The 12,925-nt window shown below is 54.5% G+C and overlaps 1 protein-coding gene across 1 annotated transcript; it reads left to right on the plus strand.

Moving 5' to 3' along the window:
- The first annotated feature begins 4,935 nt into the window (after window positions 1-4,935).
- LOC131095101 (trichohyalin-like) lies at window positions 4,936-11,113 on the plus strand. Its single transcript, XM_058042672.1, has 5 exons — window positions 4,936-5,073; window positions 5,513-6,323; window positions 6,609-7,706; window positions 7,935-8,996; window positions 9,225-11,113. The coding sequence occupies exons 1-5, from the start codon at window positions 4,936-4,938 to the stop codon at window positions 11,111-11,113; spliced, it is 4,998 nt and encodes a 1,665-aa protein (XP_057898655.1).
- The last annotated feature ends 1,812 nt before the right edge of the window (window positions 11,114-12,925 follow it).

Raw genomic sequence — 12,925 nt, forward strand, 5'->3', positions numbered from 1 at the left:
AATAAAATAAAATAAAATAAAATAAAATAAAATAAAATAAAACATAACATATTATATATATATATAAAAATATATAAAATATATATAATATATAAAATATATTATATATTTACATTATATAAAAAATATATATAATATATAAAAATATAGTCTATATATTTATATATATATATAAATATATTATATATATATATATATTTATAGATATAAAATATAAAAGTATTTCAATCGACCTTCCTGAGGCATTTAGGGGACTCCCAGTGGTTCCCAGTCCGGCACTGGGAGAAGCGCGAGGAGTCCCAGCCCTTTTCCCTCCGCGTGCCTCAGTTTCCCCGCGTGTCCCCGCCATTCCAGGGATCCCGGTCCCGCTCCCGGAGCCGCTTGGTGGCACTGTGCGAGAAGATTTCGCCGCTCGCTGCCGGATCCGGGAGAATTCCAGGATCACCAGGAACATCCAGGGAAAGAGCTCCGGGATCACCGAGTCCGAGCTGGGCTCGATCCCCCCTTGGTCAGCCCGAGGAATCCCCAGAAATTTCTTGGACACCTCCAGGGGTGGCCATTCCGAACCTCCCTGAGCCCCTTCCAAGGCAAATATAAAATAAAATAAAATAAAATAAAATAAAATAAAATAAAATAAAATAAAATAAAATAAAATAAAATAAAATAAAATAAAATATTTTATATAAAATATAAAATAAAATAAAATAAAATAAAATAAAATAAAATAAAATAAAATAAAATAAAATAAAATAAAATAAAATATTTTTATATAAAATATAAAATAAATAAAATAAAATAAAATAAAATAAAATAAAATAAAATAAAATAAAATAAAATAAAATAAAATAAAATAAAATAAAATAATTTTCTCAGTAAATTTCCCAAATTTCCCACCCTGGCACAGCTCGAGGCTGCTCCTTCTTGTCCTGTCCCATTCTCTCGGATCAGAACCCAAATCCCCTCTGGATCCCCCTTTTCTCCAGGACCAGCCCCCTCAGGACCCTCCGTTCCCGTTCCCAGCCCCGTTCCCAGCCCTGGCCCCGCTCCAGCCCCGGCCCAGCCCCGGTTCCCATCCCAACATCCTCATTCCTGTCCCTTCGCTTCCCCTCCCTCCCTCCCCACCCCTCTCACCAAACCCGTTCCGAGCCCCGGGCGTGGCTCCGGCACCGCCTGAACCCCAACCCAGGGTAAAAATAACCAAAAGCACCAAATTAATGAAAATAACCTTTCCTGCCCAGTTCCTGCCCAATTCCTGCTGGGGATGGCTATGGGAGGGGCCGGGAATTCATTCCGGAGAAAATCATCATTAATGAAAAATTTTCATAATTAAAAGCAAATAAAGATGGGGGATTGGGTGAGGGGCGTTTCAGGGGTGTCTCCCCAGAAATTCCCAGGCCGGAATCCTGATCCTATAAAAGATGGATTTGGGTGGGATATTTGGAATTCCCAACCTTCCCTGGGCTGCTTTGGGTGGGACATTTGGAATTTCCAACCCTCCCCTGGTGTGTCCACAGCTGAGATCCTTCAGAACTCATCCCAAAATCCCACAAATCCGAGATGCCCCGATCTGGGGAATTCCGATGGAATTTTGGAATTCCGGATCACCAAAATCCCACAAATCCGGGCCTGACCCAGGGAATTCCGAGGGGATTCTGGAATTCCGGATCCCCGTGGATTTGCTGGGGGTGGTTTCTGGTTTGGGATTTCTGATTCAGGGCCGAGGCCGCTGTGGGATTCGGGGCCGTCTCGGGGGTGACGTCGGAGGTGGCGCCCGGGGCTCCGTGTCCTGCGTGTCACCGACCTCAGACGAGGCGTGGGGACCTCGGCCGGGCCCCGATGGCTCTGATTGGGGACAGGCAGGTGACAGAGGGGACAAACAGGATGAGTGGGGTGAGGAGTCCTGGGGCTCCAGCCCCGCTGACCTCACCCCACTGCCCGTCCACATCCCGGCTGGAAAAGTGTCCCAGGATCCAGGTGGGACAAATTCCGCTGTCCCAGGTGGGTCCAGCCTGGCCTTGGGCACTTCCAGGGATGAGGAATCCATAAAATCCCATCCAAACCAGCCCAAGGAATCCTGGAATGGTTTGGGATGGAAAGGAGCCTGAAATCCCAAAAATTCCACCCCAGTTCCATGGGCAGGGACCTTCCCCTATCCCAGGTGGGTCCAACCTGGCCTTGGGCACTTCCAGGGATGGGAAATCCATGGAATAATCTGGAATCACCTGGAGAGGGAAGGACTGATCCCTAAAATTCCATCTAAACAAGCCCAGGGAATTCTGGAAGGGTTTGGGATGGAAAAGAACCTGAAATCCCAAAAAATCCCGCCCCAGTTCCATAAGAACTGCCAGGACATGCCTGGAGCCTCAGGAGAAGCATTTCTGGGGAAAATCCAGCAGGAAAAGGGGCTCAGCATTGCCAGTACGTGCCCAGAACCTTGTTGCCTCATCCTGGGAATGTCACCAAGTGCCAGGAAAGCGCTCCCGAGCCCAGGGACCTTTTCCAAGGCGGATTCCCGAGGCCCCGGCCCCTGGGGTGGGGATTCCAGACAGTTACAGGCCACCAAACCCCCCCTCATTTGCATAATCGCCCCAAAAATCCACCCCAAAATTACAGCGTCCCAAGGGTGTCATTATCACCCAGGCGGGGCCTAATTTGCACCAGGGTAATTTAATCCGGGTTAAAAAAAAAAAAAAAATCCCAAAAATGAACGTTGGGGACAAATCCCTGGGCTGAGTGTCCCCGAGGTTATTAATTAGCCAGCGTTAATTAATTGGGCTCCTACACCCAGGGTGAGCCATGGGCGAGGCTGCGGGACGAGTTCCTGCTCTGAGGTGGCCCCCGTGATGTCCCCGTCACCCCGTGTCCCCTCCAAACCCCAAATCCAAGCTCTGGAATTTTCCAGATTTCCTCTAAGAGCTCCTGGGGAATAAAGGAAGAGTTAATTAATTTGCCGTTCGAAAGATTAAATTAAAAAATAAGGGGATTGTGAGGTAATTACGGCCTGAGGGCAGCCAGAGGAAATTCAGCATTAATCGACCTCTCAGCAGAGGTTTTTCTGCTTTTATTTTTAATTAAAATCCAGCCAAGTTGAAATTAAAATGGTCCAATTAATATTAGGAGTTTTATCGTGATTTTTCTCAATGAAAAGTCATAAATTGATTACAATTTCCTAGTTCAAAAATCCGTTTAAAAATTCATTTAATCATTTAAAAATGGCTGTGGTTGGTTTATTTTTAATATTGGATAATATGGCCAAATATTAATGAAAAGTAAAAATAAGAATAAAACTCTACAGGGGTGTCTCATGAACCAAAACCAGGAGGATTTGGGGAATCTCACCCAGATTTTAGGGCTGAAATCTTCTTCCCTTTGCCTGATCCAAACCTCAGCGACCTCGGGTTTGAAATTCCAAAGGAATTGCACAAAAAAGGGACAAAAAATCCCCTCTGGAACTGCGGGATTAATTACATGGGTCATAAAGATCTTGACTGTCCCCTAATCTGCTCGTCCTGAGCTCTGCTGCCATCAGCACTTAAATTTTCCTTTTAATTAATTTAATTAATTTAATTAATTTAATTTAAATATTAATCCCCATTTTCATGTGGTTTCGCAGGTGTTAAAGACACAAACTCCCACCCATAACACAAATATTTACACTGATAATCCGCCCTCCTCCCTTTACGCTCTGGAGCCCTTCCAGATTTCCCCCCCAAAAAATCCGAAACTCGACCATAAAAGGGTTTTACAGCCAGGATTTTCCAGGATTAGGCGGAACCGGCCCGAAGAGCCGCTGCTATTTCGGGGTGAAAATGATAGGGAAGGGTTGATAAAGCCAAATAACCCGTTTGGGACTGGGCTTGGCCCAGGATGAATCAGGACAACGTCCACGAAGGGTGGCTCCTCTCCAACCCCAGCGGGGACCCTATAAAAGCAGCGCCATCCTCGCCTGGCTCCGCACGGCTTCCCAGGAATCCCACTCGATCCCGACGGTGACTTGGGTGAGTGGGGCTCCCTTGGGAATGTTCTCTTTGCTGGGAATGTTCCCCTGGCTGGGAATTTGGGAATTTTGGTGTTTCTCCAGGATTCATGGTGGACGGGAGAGTCGTTCCCGGTGTTTTTTGGGAATATCGAGGGGTTTCTCCCTGTTGGAATCATCCTTGTGGGAAGGGAATATGGGAGAAGTTCGGGGAGTTCTTTGGGTGTGGGGACAGCTCCCGGCTGGAGCAGTGACCCCTTCTCTGTGGAAATTCCGGCGTTTCCATGGGGCAGGGAGTGCTCGTGTGCCCGGGCACGTTCCGGAGGCGGGAATGGGGCACGGCGCAGCTCCCCGGGATCAGATCGGGCGCGGAGGTTCCCCATAAGAGATTTGGGCATCCCACAAAGGGAGGAAGGAGGGAAGGAGGAGGCTTTGGAGGTTTCCAGACGCAGCTCCTGAGGTCTCTGCCCCAGATCTTGTCTTGGGTTGGGTTAAAGCTGCTCTCACCAGGATCACAGGGATGGGTCTTGGAAACACCAGGAAGTCCTGGAATGAGGCCATGGAGATGCTCCAAGGGCTGGGGGAAGGTTGGGAGAGCTTCTGGGGAGGAGAAGCTCTATGGTGACCTAAGAGACCTCCCTGGGCAGCAGAGGGGTTGGACTGGTTCCATTTAGTGCCCATTCCAAGGAAATATTCCATGGGATAACCCCACGGGGCAGGATCTGGGGGCACCTCTTGAGTCAGCTCCGCCAGGTCCCTCCTTGTCACCACGTCCCCGTCACCGTTCCCACTCCGACGTCACCCAAACGCGTCAGTGGCGAGGCCAGAGGCCACTCCCCATCCCACTAAAACCCTGGAATGTGTTCCCAACGGAGCCGGGAATTCTCCTCCCTCTTCCCAAGGGGATCCCCCAGCCCTCGGTGTGCTCCTGTCCCTCCAGGCTCGCTCGGATCTGCAGCATGTCCCCGCTCTTGGACAGCATCGCCACCATCGTCGGCGTCTTCCAGCAGCATGCCCGGGGAGATGGGGACGGCTCTGGGCTCAGCCGCAGGAGGATGAGGGAGCTGATCCAGAGGGAATTCGCAGATTCCCTGGTGGTGAGCGCTGGAGTGTGGGAATGGCAAAACCCTCTCTGGAAAGGGAACGGGGAGGGTTCCAACAAAGTTTGGGTTCCACCAAAGTTTGGGCTCCATCAAAGGTTGGGCTCCACCAAAGTTTGGGTTCCACCAAAGATTGGGTTCCACCAAAGGTTGGGTTCCACCAAAAGTTGGGTTCCACCAAAGGTTGGGTTCCTTTGTGCTGGGGAAGGGAATGGAGAATCCTGAGGGAGCTGGGGGGGCTCAGCCTGGAGAAAAGGGGGATCCCGGGAGGGTTTTGGGGAATGAATTCCCACAGCTGGTGCTGAGCCCTACAAGTGAAATTATGAGAGATGGAAGGAGAATTCCTGCGACTCTTCCCACTGTTGCATTTCTCCCCCAAGGAGCAGGAAGACCAAAATCCCCTTTTCTCCCCCACCCCATGTTTTTCACTCTGCAGAAGCCACATGACCCTCAGACCATCGAGAAGATCCTGCAGTTCCTGGAGTGGGATGGGGACGGGGACATCGATTTCAACGAGTTCCTCCTCCTGGTGTTCCGTGTGGCCAAGTGCTGCTTCTGGTTCCAGCCAAGGGCCCCGTTCCTGGTGCAGAGGACAAAGCTCCCAACCGGCGGGAAATCCCTGCGGGAGACGGAATTCAGGAGCAGAGGGAGCCGCCGGCAGCTCCAGGAGGAGGAGGAGGAGGAACGACAAACCCGGGAGAGGAATCGTGAGGCTGAGCTGCAAGGAGACCTCAGGGTCAGGGAGGGGGAAATCTCAGAGGAAACGAGGAGGGATCAGCAGGAACGTCGCACACGGAGCAGGGAGGAACCACGCCAGGAGCTGATCCCTCGGGAATGCCGGGAATGGAGCCAGGAGCCATGCGAGCAGCGGGAGAGCCGGAGAAGGCGGCAGCCCCCGGAGCCAGACAGAAGAGAGGGAGAGAGGAGAGACCAGGAGGAAGAAGAGGCAGACGTGAGGACAGGCAGGCAACGCCGGGAACCCCAAGCACGGCCGGACCGGTGGAGCTGCCAGGAGCAAGGGCGTGATGAAAGAACCCAGTGGCCACGAGGAGCAGATGGAGAAGGAGACAACCGGCCACGGGAACCCGAATTGCTCCGGGAGGAGAGGAGCCGCCACCGCCGGCGTGAGCTGGGACAAAGGGAGCTGGAAGGGAGAAGGCGCCGGGCGGCTGAGCTGGAATGTCCGGAGTCCAGGAGGCCACACCAGTCGTACCTGGAGGAACCGTTAGAGATCGACCTCGGGGAATGTGGGAGAGCAGAGGCAGAGGAACGCGGCCACAGACAGAGAACAAAGCGGGAACAGGAGCTGGAATCGGCGGAAAGGGAAAGGGAGATCCGGGAGGAGCAGGAGAGAAGAGAAAGAGATGATCCCAGAAGAAAAGGGAGAATGAGAGAGAGGAGGGTGGATGAGGAACAGGAGCTGGAGGTGGATGTGTCTGAGCGCCGGACACGGGAAAGGGAGGAAGAAGTGGCTGCCAGAAACCTGAGAGCGACACGGGAGAGACATGAGCGTGAAATTCGTGAGATTGGAGATGATGGAAGGAGACAGAGAGAATCAGTGAGGTTTGAAAGGGACAGAGAGATCTCAGTGGCAGCAGCTGAAGTTGACGTCAAAGTGCGCCGTGAGATCCGGGAACGAGGTGAGGAGCTGGGGAGGAGAGAACGTCCCTGTGAGCGTGAGGAGGAAGAGAGGAGAATCTCCCGGTTCAGAGAGAGGGATGAAGCCGTGAGGGAGAGGAGGATTGATCAGCAACGGGAGCTGGAGGTATCTGAGCGCCGGGCACGGGAAAGGGAGGAAGAAGTGGCCAGAGTTGGCCAGAGAGAGACACGGGACAGACGAGAGCGAGACATCCGTGAACTTGAAGATGACAGAAGGAGACAAAGAGAATCAGCGAGGTTTGAAAGGGACAGAGAGATCTCAGTGGCAGCAGCAGAAGCCGATGTCAAAGTGCGCCGTGAGATCCGGGAACGAGGTGAGGAGCTGAGAAGGAGAGAACGTCCCTGTGAGCGTGAGGAGGGAGCAGAACCAGAGAGGAGAATCTCCCGTGTCAGAGAGAGCGATGAAACCCTGAGGGAGAGGAGAATCGATGTTGAACGGGAGCTGGAGGTGTCTGAGCGCCGGGCATGGGAAAGGAGTGAAGAAGTGGCCAGAGTTGGTCGGAGAGAAACACGGGACAGACGTGAAATTGGTGAAATTCGTGAGATTGATGATGATGGGAGGAGGCAAAGAGAAACCCTGAGGTTCGAAAGGGACAGAGAGATCTCAGTGGCAGCAGAAGAAGCTGACGTCGAAGTGCGCCGAGAGGAGCTGAGAAGGAGAGAACGTCCCTGTGAGCGTGAGGAGGGAGCAGAACCAGAGAGGAGAATCTCCCGGGTCAGAGAGAGGGAAGAGGCTGTGAGGGAGAGGAGAATCGATCAGCAACAGGAGCTGGTGGTGTCTGAGCACCGGGCACGAGAAAGGGAGGAAGTGGCCACCAGAAACCTGAGAGAGACATGGGAGAGACGAGAGCGAGACATCCGTGAGGCTGAAATAGATGCAAGGAGAGAACAAGAAGTGTATGACAGAAGAGAGATCTCAGTGGCAGCAGCTGAAGCCGACGTCAAAGTGCGCCGTGAGATCCAGGAACGAGGTGAGGAGCTGGGAAGGAGAGAACGTCCCCGTGAGGGAGAAGACAGAAGAATTTGCCCCAGAAGAGACAGGGAAGAGCCCCTGAGGGAGCGGAGAATCGATCAGCAACAGGAGCTGGAGGTGGAGGGCTCTGAGCAACAGGCACGGGAAAGGGAGGAAGAAGTGACCAGAGTTGGCCAGAGAGAGACACGGGACAGACGTGAAATTCGTGAGATTCGTGAACTTGAAGCTGATGCAAGAAGACAAAGAGATTCAGAGAGGTACGAGAGGGACAGAGAGATCTCAGTGGCAGCAGCCGAAGCCGATGTCAAAGTGCACCGTGAGATCCGGGAACGAGATGAGGAGCTGAGAAGGAGAGAACGTCCCTGTCAGGCTGAAGACAGAAGAATTTGCCCCAGAAGAGACAGGGAAGAGCCCCTGAGGGAGAGGAGAATCGACCAGGAACGGGAGCTGGACCTGGAGGGCTCTGAGCGCCGGGCAAGGGAAAGGGAGGAGAGACAAGAGCGAAAAATTCGTGAACTTGAAGATGACAGAAGGAGACAAAGAGAAACTCTGAGGTACGAGAGGGACAGAGAGATCTCAGTGGCAGCAGCCGAAGCCGATGTCAAAGTGCGCCGTGAGATCCGGGAACGAGGTAAGGAGTTGAGAAGGAGAGAACGTCCCTGTGAGCGTGAGGAGGAAGCAGAACCAGAGAGGAGAATTTCCCGTGTCAGAGAGAGGGATGAAACCCTGAGGGAGAGGAGAATCAACCAAGAACGGGAGCTGGAGGTGTCTGAGCGCCGGGCATGGGAAAGGAGTGAAGAAGTGGCCAGAGTTGGTCGGAGAGAAACACGGGACAGACGTGAAATTGGTGAAATTCGTGAGATTGATGATGATGGGAGGAGGCAAAGAGAAACCCTGAGGTTCGAAAGGGACAGAGAGATCTCAGTGGCAGCAGAAGAAGCTGACGTCGAAGTGCGCCGAGAGGAGCTGAGAAGGAGAGAACGTCCCTGTGAGCGTGAGGAGGGAGCAGAACCAGAGAGGAGAATCTCCCGGGTCAGAGAGAGGGAAGAGGCCCTGAGGGAGAGGAGAATCGATCAGCAACGGGAACTGGTGGTGTCTGAGCACCGGGCACAAGAAAGGGAGGAAGTGGCCACCAGAAACCTGAGAGAGACACGGGAGAGACGAGAGCGAGACATCCGTGAGGCTGAAATAGATGCAAGGAGAGAACAAGAAGTGTATGACAGAAGAGAGATCTCAGTGGCAGCAGCTGAAGCCGACGTCAAAGTGCGCCGTGAGATCCAGGAACGAGGTGAGGAGCTGGGAAGGAGAGAACGTCCCTGTCAGGCTGAAGACAGAAGAATTTGCCCCAGAAGAGACAGGGAAGAGCCCCTGAGGGAGCGGAGAATCGATCAGCAACAGGAGCTGGAGGTGGAGGGCTCTGAGCAACAGGCACGGGAAAGGGAGGAAGAAGTGACCAGAGTTGGCCAGAGAGAGACACGGGACAGACGTGAAATTCGTGAGATTCGTGAACTTGAAGCTGATGCAAGAAGACAAAGAGATTCAGAGAGGTACGAGAGGGACAGAGAGATCTCAGTGGCAGCAGCAGAAGCCGATGTCAAAGTGCGCCGTGAGATCCGGGAAGGAGGTGAGGAGCTGAGAAGGAGAGAACGTCCCTGTGAGCGTGAGGAGGAAGCAGAACCAGAGAGGAGAATTTCCCGTGTCAGAGAGAGGGATGAAGCTGTGAGAGAGAGGAGAATTGATGTTGAACGGGAGCTGGAGGTGTCTGAGCGCTGGGGACGGGTAAGGGAGGAAGAAGTGGCCAGAGCTGGCCGGAGAGAGACAAGGGACAGACGTGAGCGTGAAATTCGTGAACTTGAAGCTGATGGGAGGAGACAGAGAGAATCAGTGAGGTACGAGAGGGACAGAGAGATCTCAGTGGCAGCAGCCGAAGCCGATGTCAAAGTGCGCCGTGAGATCCGGGAACGAGGTGAGGAGCTGAGAAGGAGAGAACGTCCCTGTGAGCGTGAGGAGGGAGCAGAACCAGAGAGGAGAATTTCCCGTGTCAGAGAGAGGGATGAAACCCTGAGGGAGAGGAGAATCAACCAAGAACGGGAGCTGGAGGTGTCTGAGCGCCGGGCACGGGTAAGGGAGGAAGAAGTGGCCAGAGTCGGCCGGAGAGAGACACGGGACAGACGTGAGCGTGAAATTCGTGAGATTGAGGCTGATGGGAGTAGACAGAGAGAATCAGTGAGGTTTGAAAGGGACAGAGAGATCTCAGTGGCAGCAGCCGAAGCCGATGTCAAAGTGCGCCGTGAGATCCGGGAACGAGGTGAGGAGCTGAGAAGGAGAGAACGTCCCTGTGAGCGTGAGGAGGGAGCAGAACCAGAGAGGAGAATCTCCCGTGTCAGAGAGAGGGATGAAACCCTGAGGGAGAGGAGAGTCGATGTTGAACGGGAGTTGGAGGTCTCAGAGCGCCGCAGCCGCCGGACACAGGACGGTGAGTCAGAAGTGACCATCACTGACCAGAGTGAGGCACGTGAGGAGATCAGGCTGGAGGTCCTGGAGGAGGAAGATGAGGAGGAGCTGGAGCAGGACCAGTACCGGTACCAGACCCTGGACGTGGACACCATCGATCTCTGCCCTCCAGGACAGGAGGTGCCCATCAGTGACCTCCGGGTCCGGTACCGCCCCGCCGACCCCGACGTCCGGCCCGAGGTCCGGCTGCTCCCCGAGCCCGTGGAGCCTCAGACCGTGGCCTACCTGGTGCACGTCATCCAGAACCAGCAGGACCCCAAAGCCGCCACCTACGAGATCGTGTGCCACCAGCCCGGCCAGCGCGGCCAGCCCGTGCGCGTCCGCACCTGCTCCGTGTCCCCGCGGCCACCGAGCGACCACAGAGACCGCCCCGAGGTGCCACCATCCAAACGCCCCCAGGAAAACCCTGGTGAGGGCCTGGATGAGCCCAGGGAAAGATCCGGACAAGAGGTGAAGGAAGGAGCCCTGGAGGATTCTGGAGCCCTGAAGGATTCTGGAGCCCTGAGAGATTCTGCCGATCCAGAGGCCGTGAAGGGCGAGCGGGTGAAATCCAAGGAGCTCCGGAGGCGCCCCGAGGTCCCCGAGGCGGAGCAGGAGCAGCCCCAGGATGAGGAGCCCCAGAAGGCCCCGCGGGAGCGGAGAGAGCGCCAGGCCGGCGAGGCCAAGAGCAGAGTCCCCCCGGAACGCCGGGATCCAGAGCGGAGAGACCCCGGAGAAACCCTCGGGGAGGGAGCCCAGGAGGGCGAGGAGGCTCCCGAGGAGGAACCCAGCAAGAGGAGCCCCCGGGAAGCGGAAAATTCACGGGTTTCTCAGGATGGTGGCACCAAGCAGGGCCAGGAGCCCCCGCAGGAGGCTCCGAGCCGTGCCAGGGATGAATCCAAAACATCCTGAGGGGAATCTGCCTCTCCCTGGGGCCTCTCCAGGTCCTTTTGAGGGTCACTTCTGCCCCTCAGGATGTGGTGGCCCAGCAGTGATGGACTCAAAAGGATCCCGGGGTGTCCAGTGGGGTTTGGGGGCTTTTCCCTGCAATGGATCCCCAGCAGGAAGGGAGATTCCTCTGGATCTGGAGTTTCTGCCTCCCTGCTGGGTGTGTCCCTCAATATTTAATCAATTTTTCTGCTCTAATTGGAGTCCTTGTGTGCCTCTGTCCTCTTTTGCACCCTGGGGTGGCACTTCAGGTTCCCCCAGCCCCGGGGCTGCTCTCAGCTTCTAGTTTTTTAAACTCCAAAAAAAATTCCTGATTCTGGGGCCTGGAAATCCTCAAGGCTGGGGGAAAAAACAAGAAAAAAAAATCACATTTTTAGGTGGATTCCAGCAGAATTCCAGCTCCAGGCCCGGGGGTTTGAGCCACAGGGTGCTGGTGGTGGGTGGGGGATTCTCCTTCTCCTCCTTTTCCTTTTCCTTCCTTTTTATCGCATGGAAAATGGGAATAAACAGCTGATTCCTGCAGAGGCTGCGAGCGTCACCTTCCGGAGGGCTGGGAGGCTGGGAGGGCTGGGATCAGGCGTTCCCAGCTGGAATCTGGCATTCCCAGCTGGAATCAGGCATTCCCAGTTCAGGTCAGGCATTCCCAGTTGGAATCAGGTATTCCCAGTTTGGATCGGGCATTCCCAGCTTGGATTGGGCATTCCCAGTTGGAATTGGGCATTCGCAGTTGGGATCAGACATTCCCAGTTCGGGTCAGGCGCTCCCAGTTGGGATCAGGCATTCCCAGTTCAGCCCCCAAACTCCTCCTGATCCCAAATCTCACCCAATCCCCATTTCCCATTCCCAGGGACAGGGCAAGGGACACTGGGAGGGCTCAGTGGCAATGCCAGAGGCTGTGACACAGCTGTCAGCCCTTGGTGGCAATGCCAAGGACAGTGACACTGGCAGGGCTCAGTGATGGGGACAGGGACATTGACACAGCTCGGTGACAATGCCAGGGACAGTGACACAGTTTGGTGGCAATGCCAGGGACAGGAGCAGTGACACTGGCAGGGCTCAGTGATGGGGACAGGGACAGTGACACAGCTCGGTGACAATGCCAAGGACAGTGTCAGCCCTCGGTGACAGTGCCAGGGACAATGCCAGGGACAGTGTCAGCCCTCGGTGACAATGCCAGGGACAGTGTCAGCCCTTGGTGCCAGTGCCAGGGACAATGCCAGGGACAGTGTCAGCCCTCGGTGACAATGCCAGGGACAGTGTCAGCCCTCGGTGCCAGTGCCAGGGACAATGCCAGGGACAGTGTCAGCCCTCGGTGACAATGCCAGGGACAGTGTCAGCCCTCGGTGCCAGTGCCAGGGACAGTGTCAGCCCCTGGGGACAATGCCAGGGACAATGCCAGGGACAGTGTCAGCCCTCGGTGACAGTGCCAGGGACAGTGTCAGCCCTCGGTGACAATGCCAGGGACAGTGTCAGCCCTTGGTGACAATGCCAGGGGCAGGAACAGGAACAGGGACACTGGCAGGGCTCGGTGACAGTGCCAGGGACAGTGTCAGCCCTTGGTGCCAGTGCCAGGGACAATGCCAGGGACAGTGTCAGCCCTTGGGGACAATGCCAGGGACAGTGTCAGCCCTCGGTGACAGCGCCAGGGACAGTGTCAGCCCTTGGTGCCAGTACCAGGGACAATGCCAGGGACAGCGTCAGCCCTCGGTGACAATGCCAGGGACAGTGACACAGCTGCCAGTGCCCTGACGACTGCAGGGATATCCCAAGGAGCAA

Source organism: Melospiza georgiana, chromosome 33, assembly GCF_028018845.1.
Source record: "Melospiza georgiana isolate bMelGeo1 chromosome 33, bMelGeo1.pri, whole genome shotgun sequence".
NCBI lineage: Eukaryota > Metazoa > Chordata > Aves > Passeriformes > Passerellidae > Melospiza > Melospiza georgiana.

What these genes read in the sequence shown, in the direction of transcription:
- LOC131095101 (XM_058042672.1), top strand. Translation starts at nt 4,936, where the DNA reads ATGTCCCCGCTCTTGGACAGCATCGCCACCATCGTCGGCGTCTTCCAG. An exon ending in AATTCGCAGATTCCCTGGTG is followed by an intron (nt 5,074 to 5,512) that starts GTGAGCGCTGGA and finishes TTCACTCTGCAG; the next exon opens with AAGCCACATGACCCTCAGAC. An exon ending in AGAGATCGACCTCGGGGAAT is followed by an intron (nt 6,324 to 6,608) that starts GTGGGAGAGCAG and finishes GTGAGATTGGAG; the next exon opens with ATGATGGAAGGAGACAGAGA.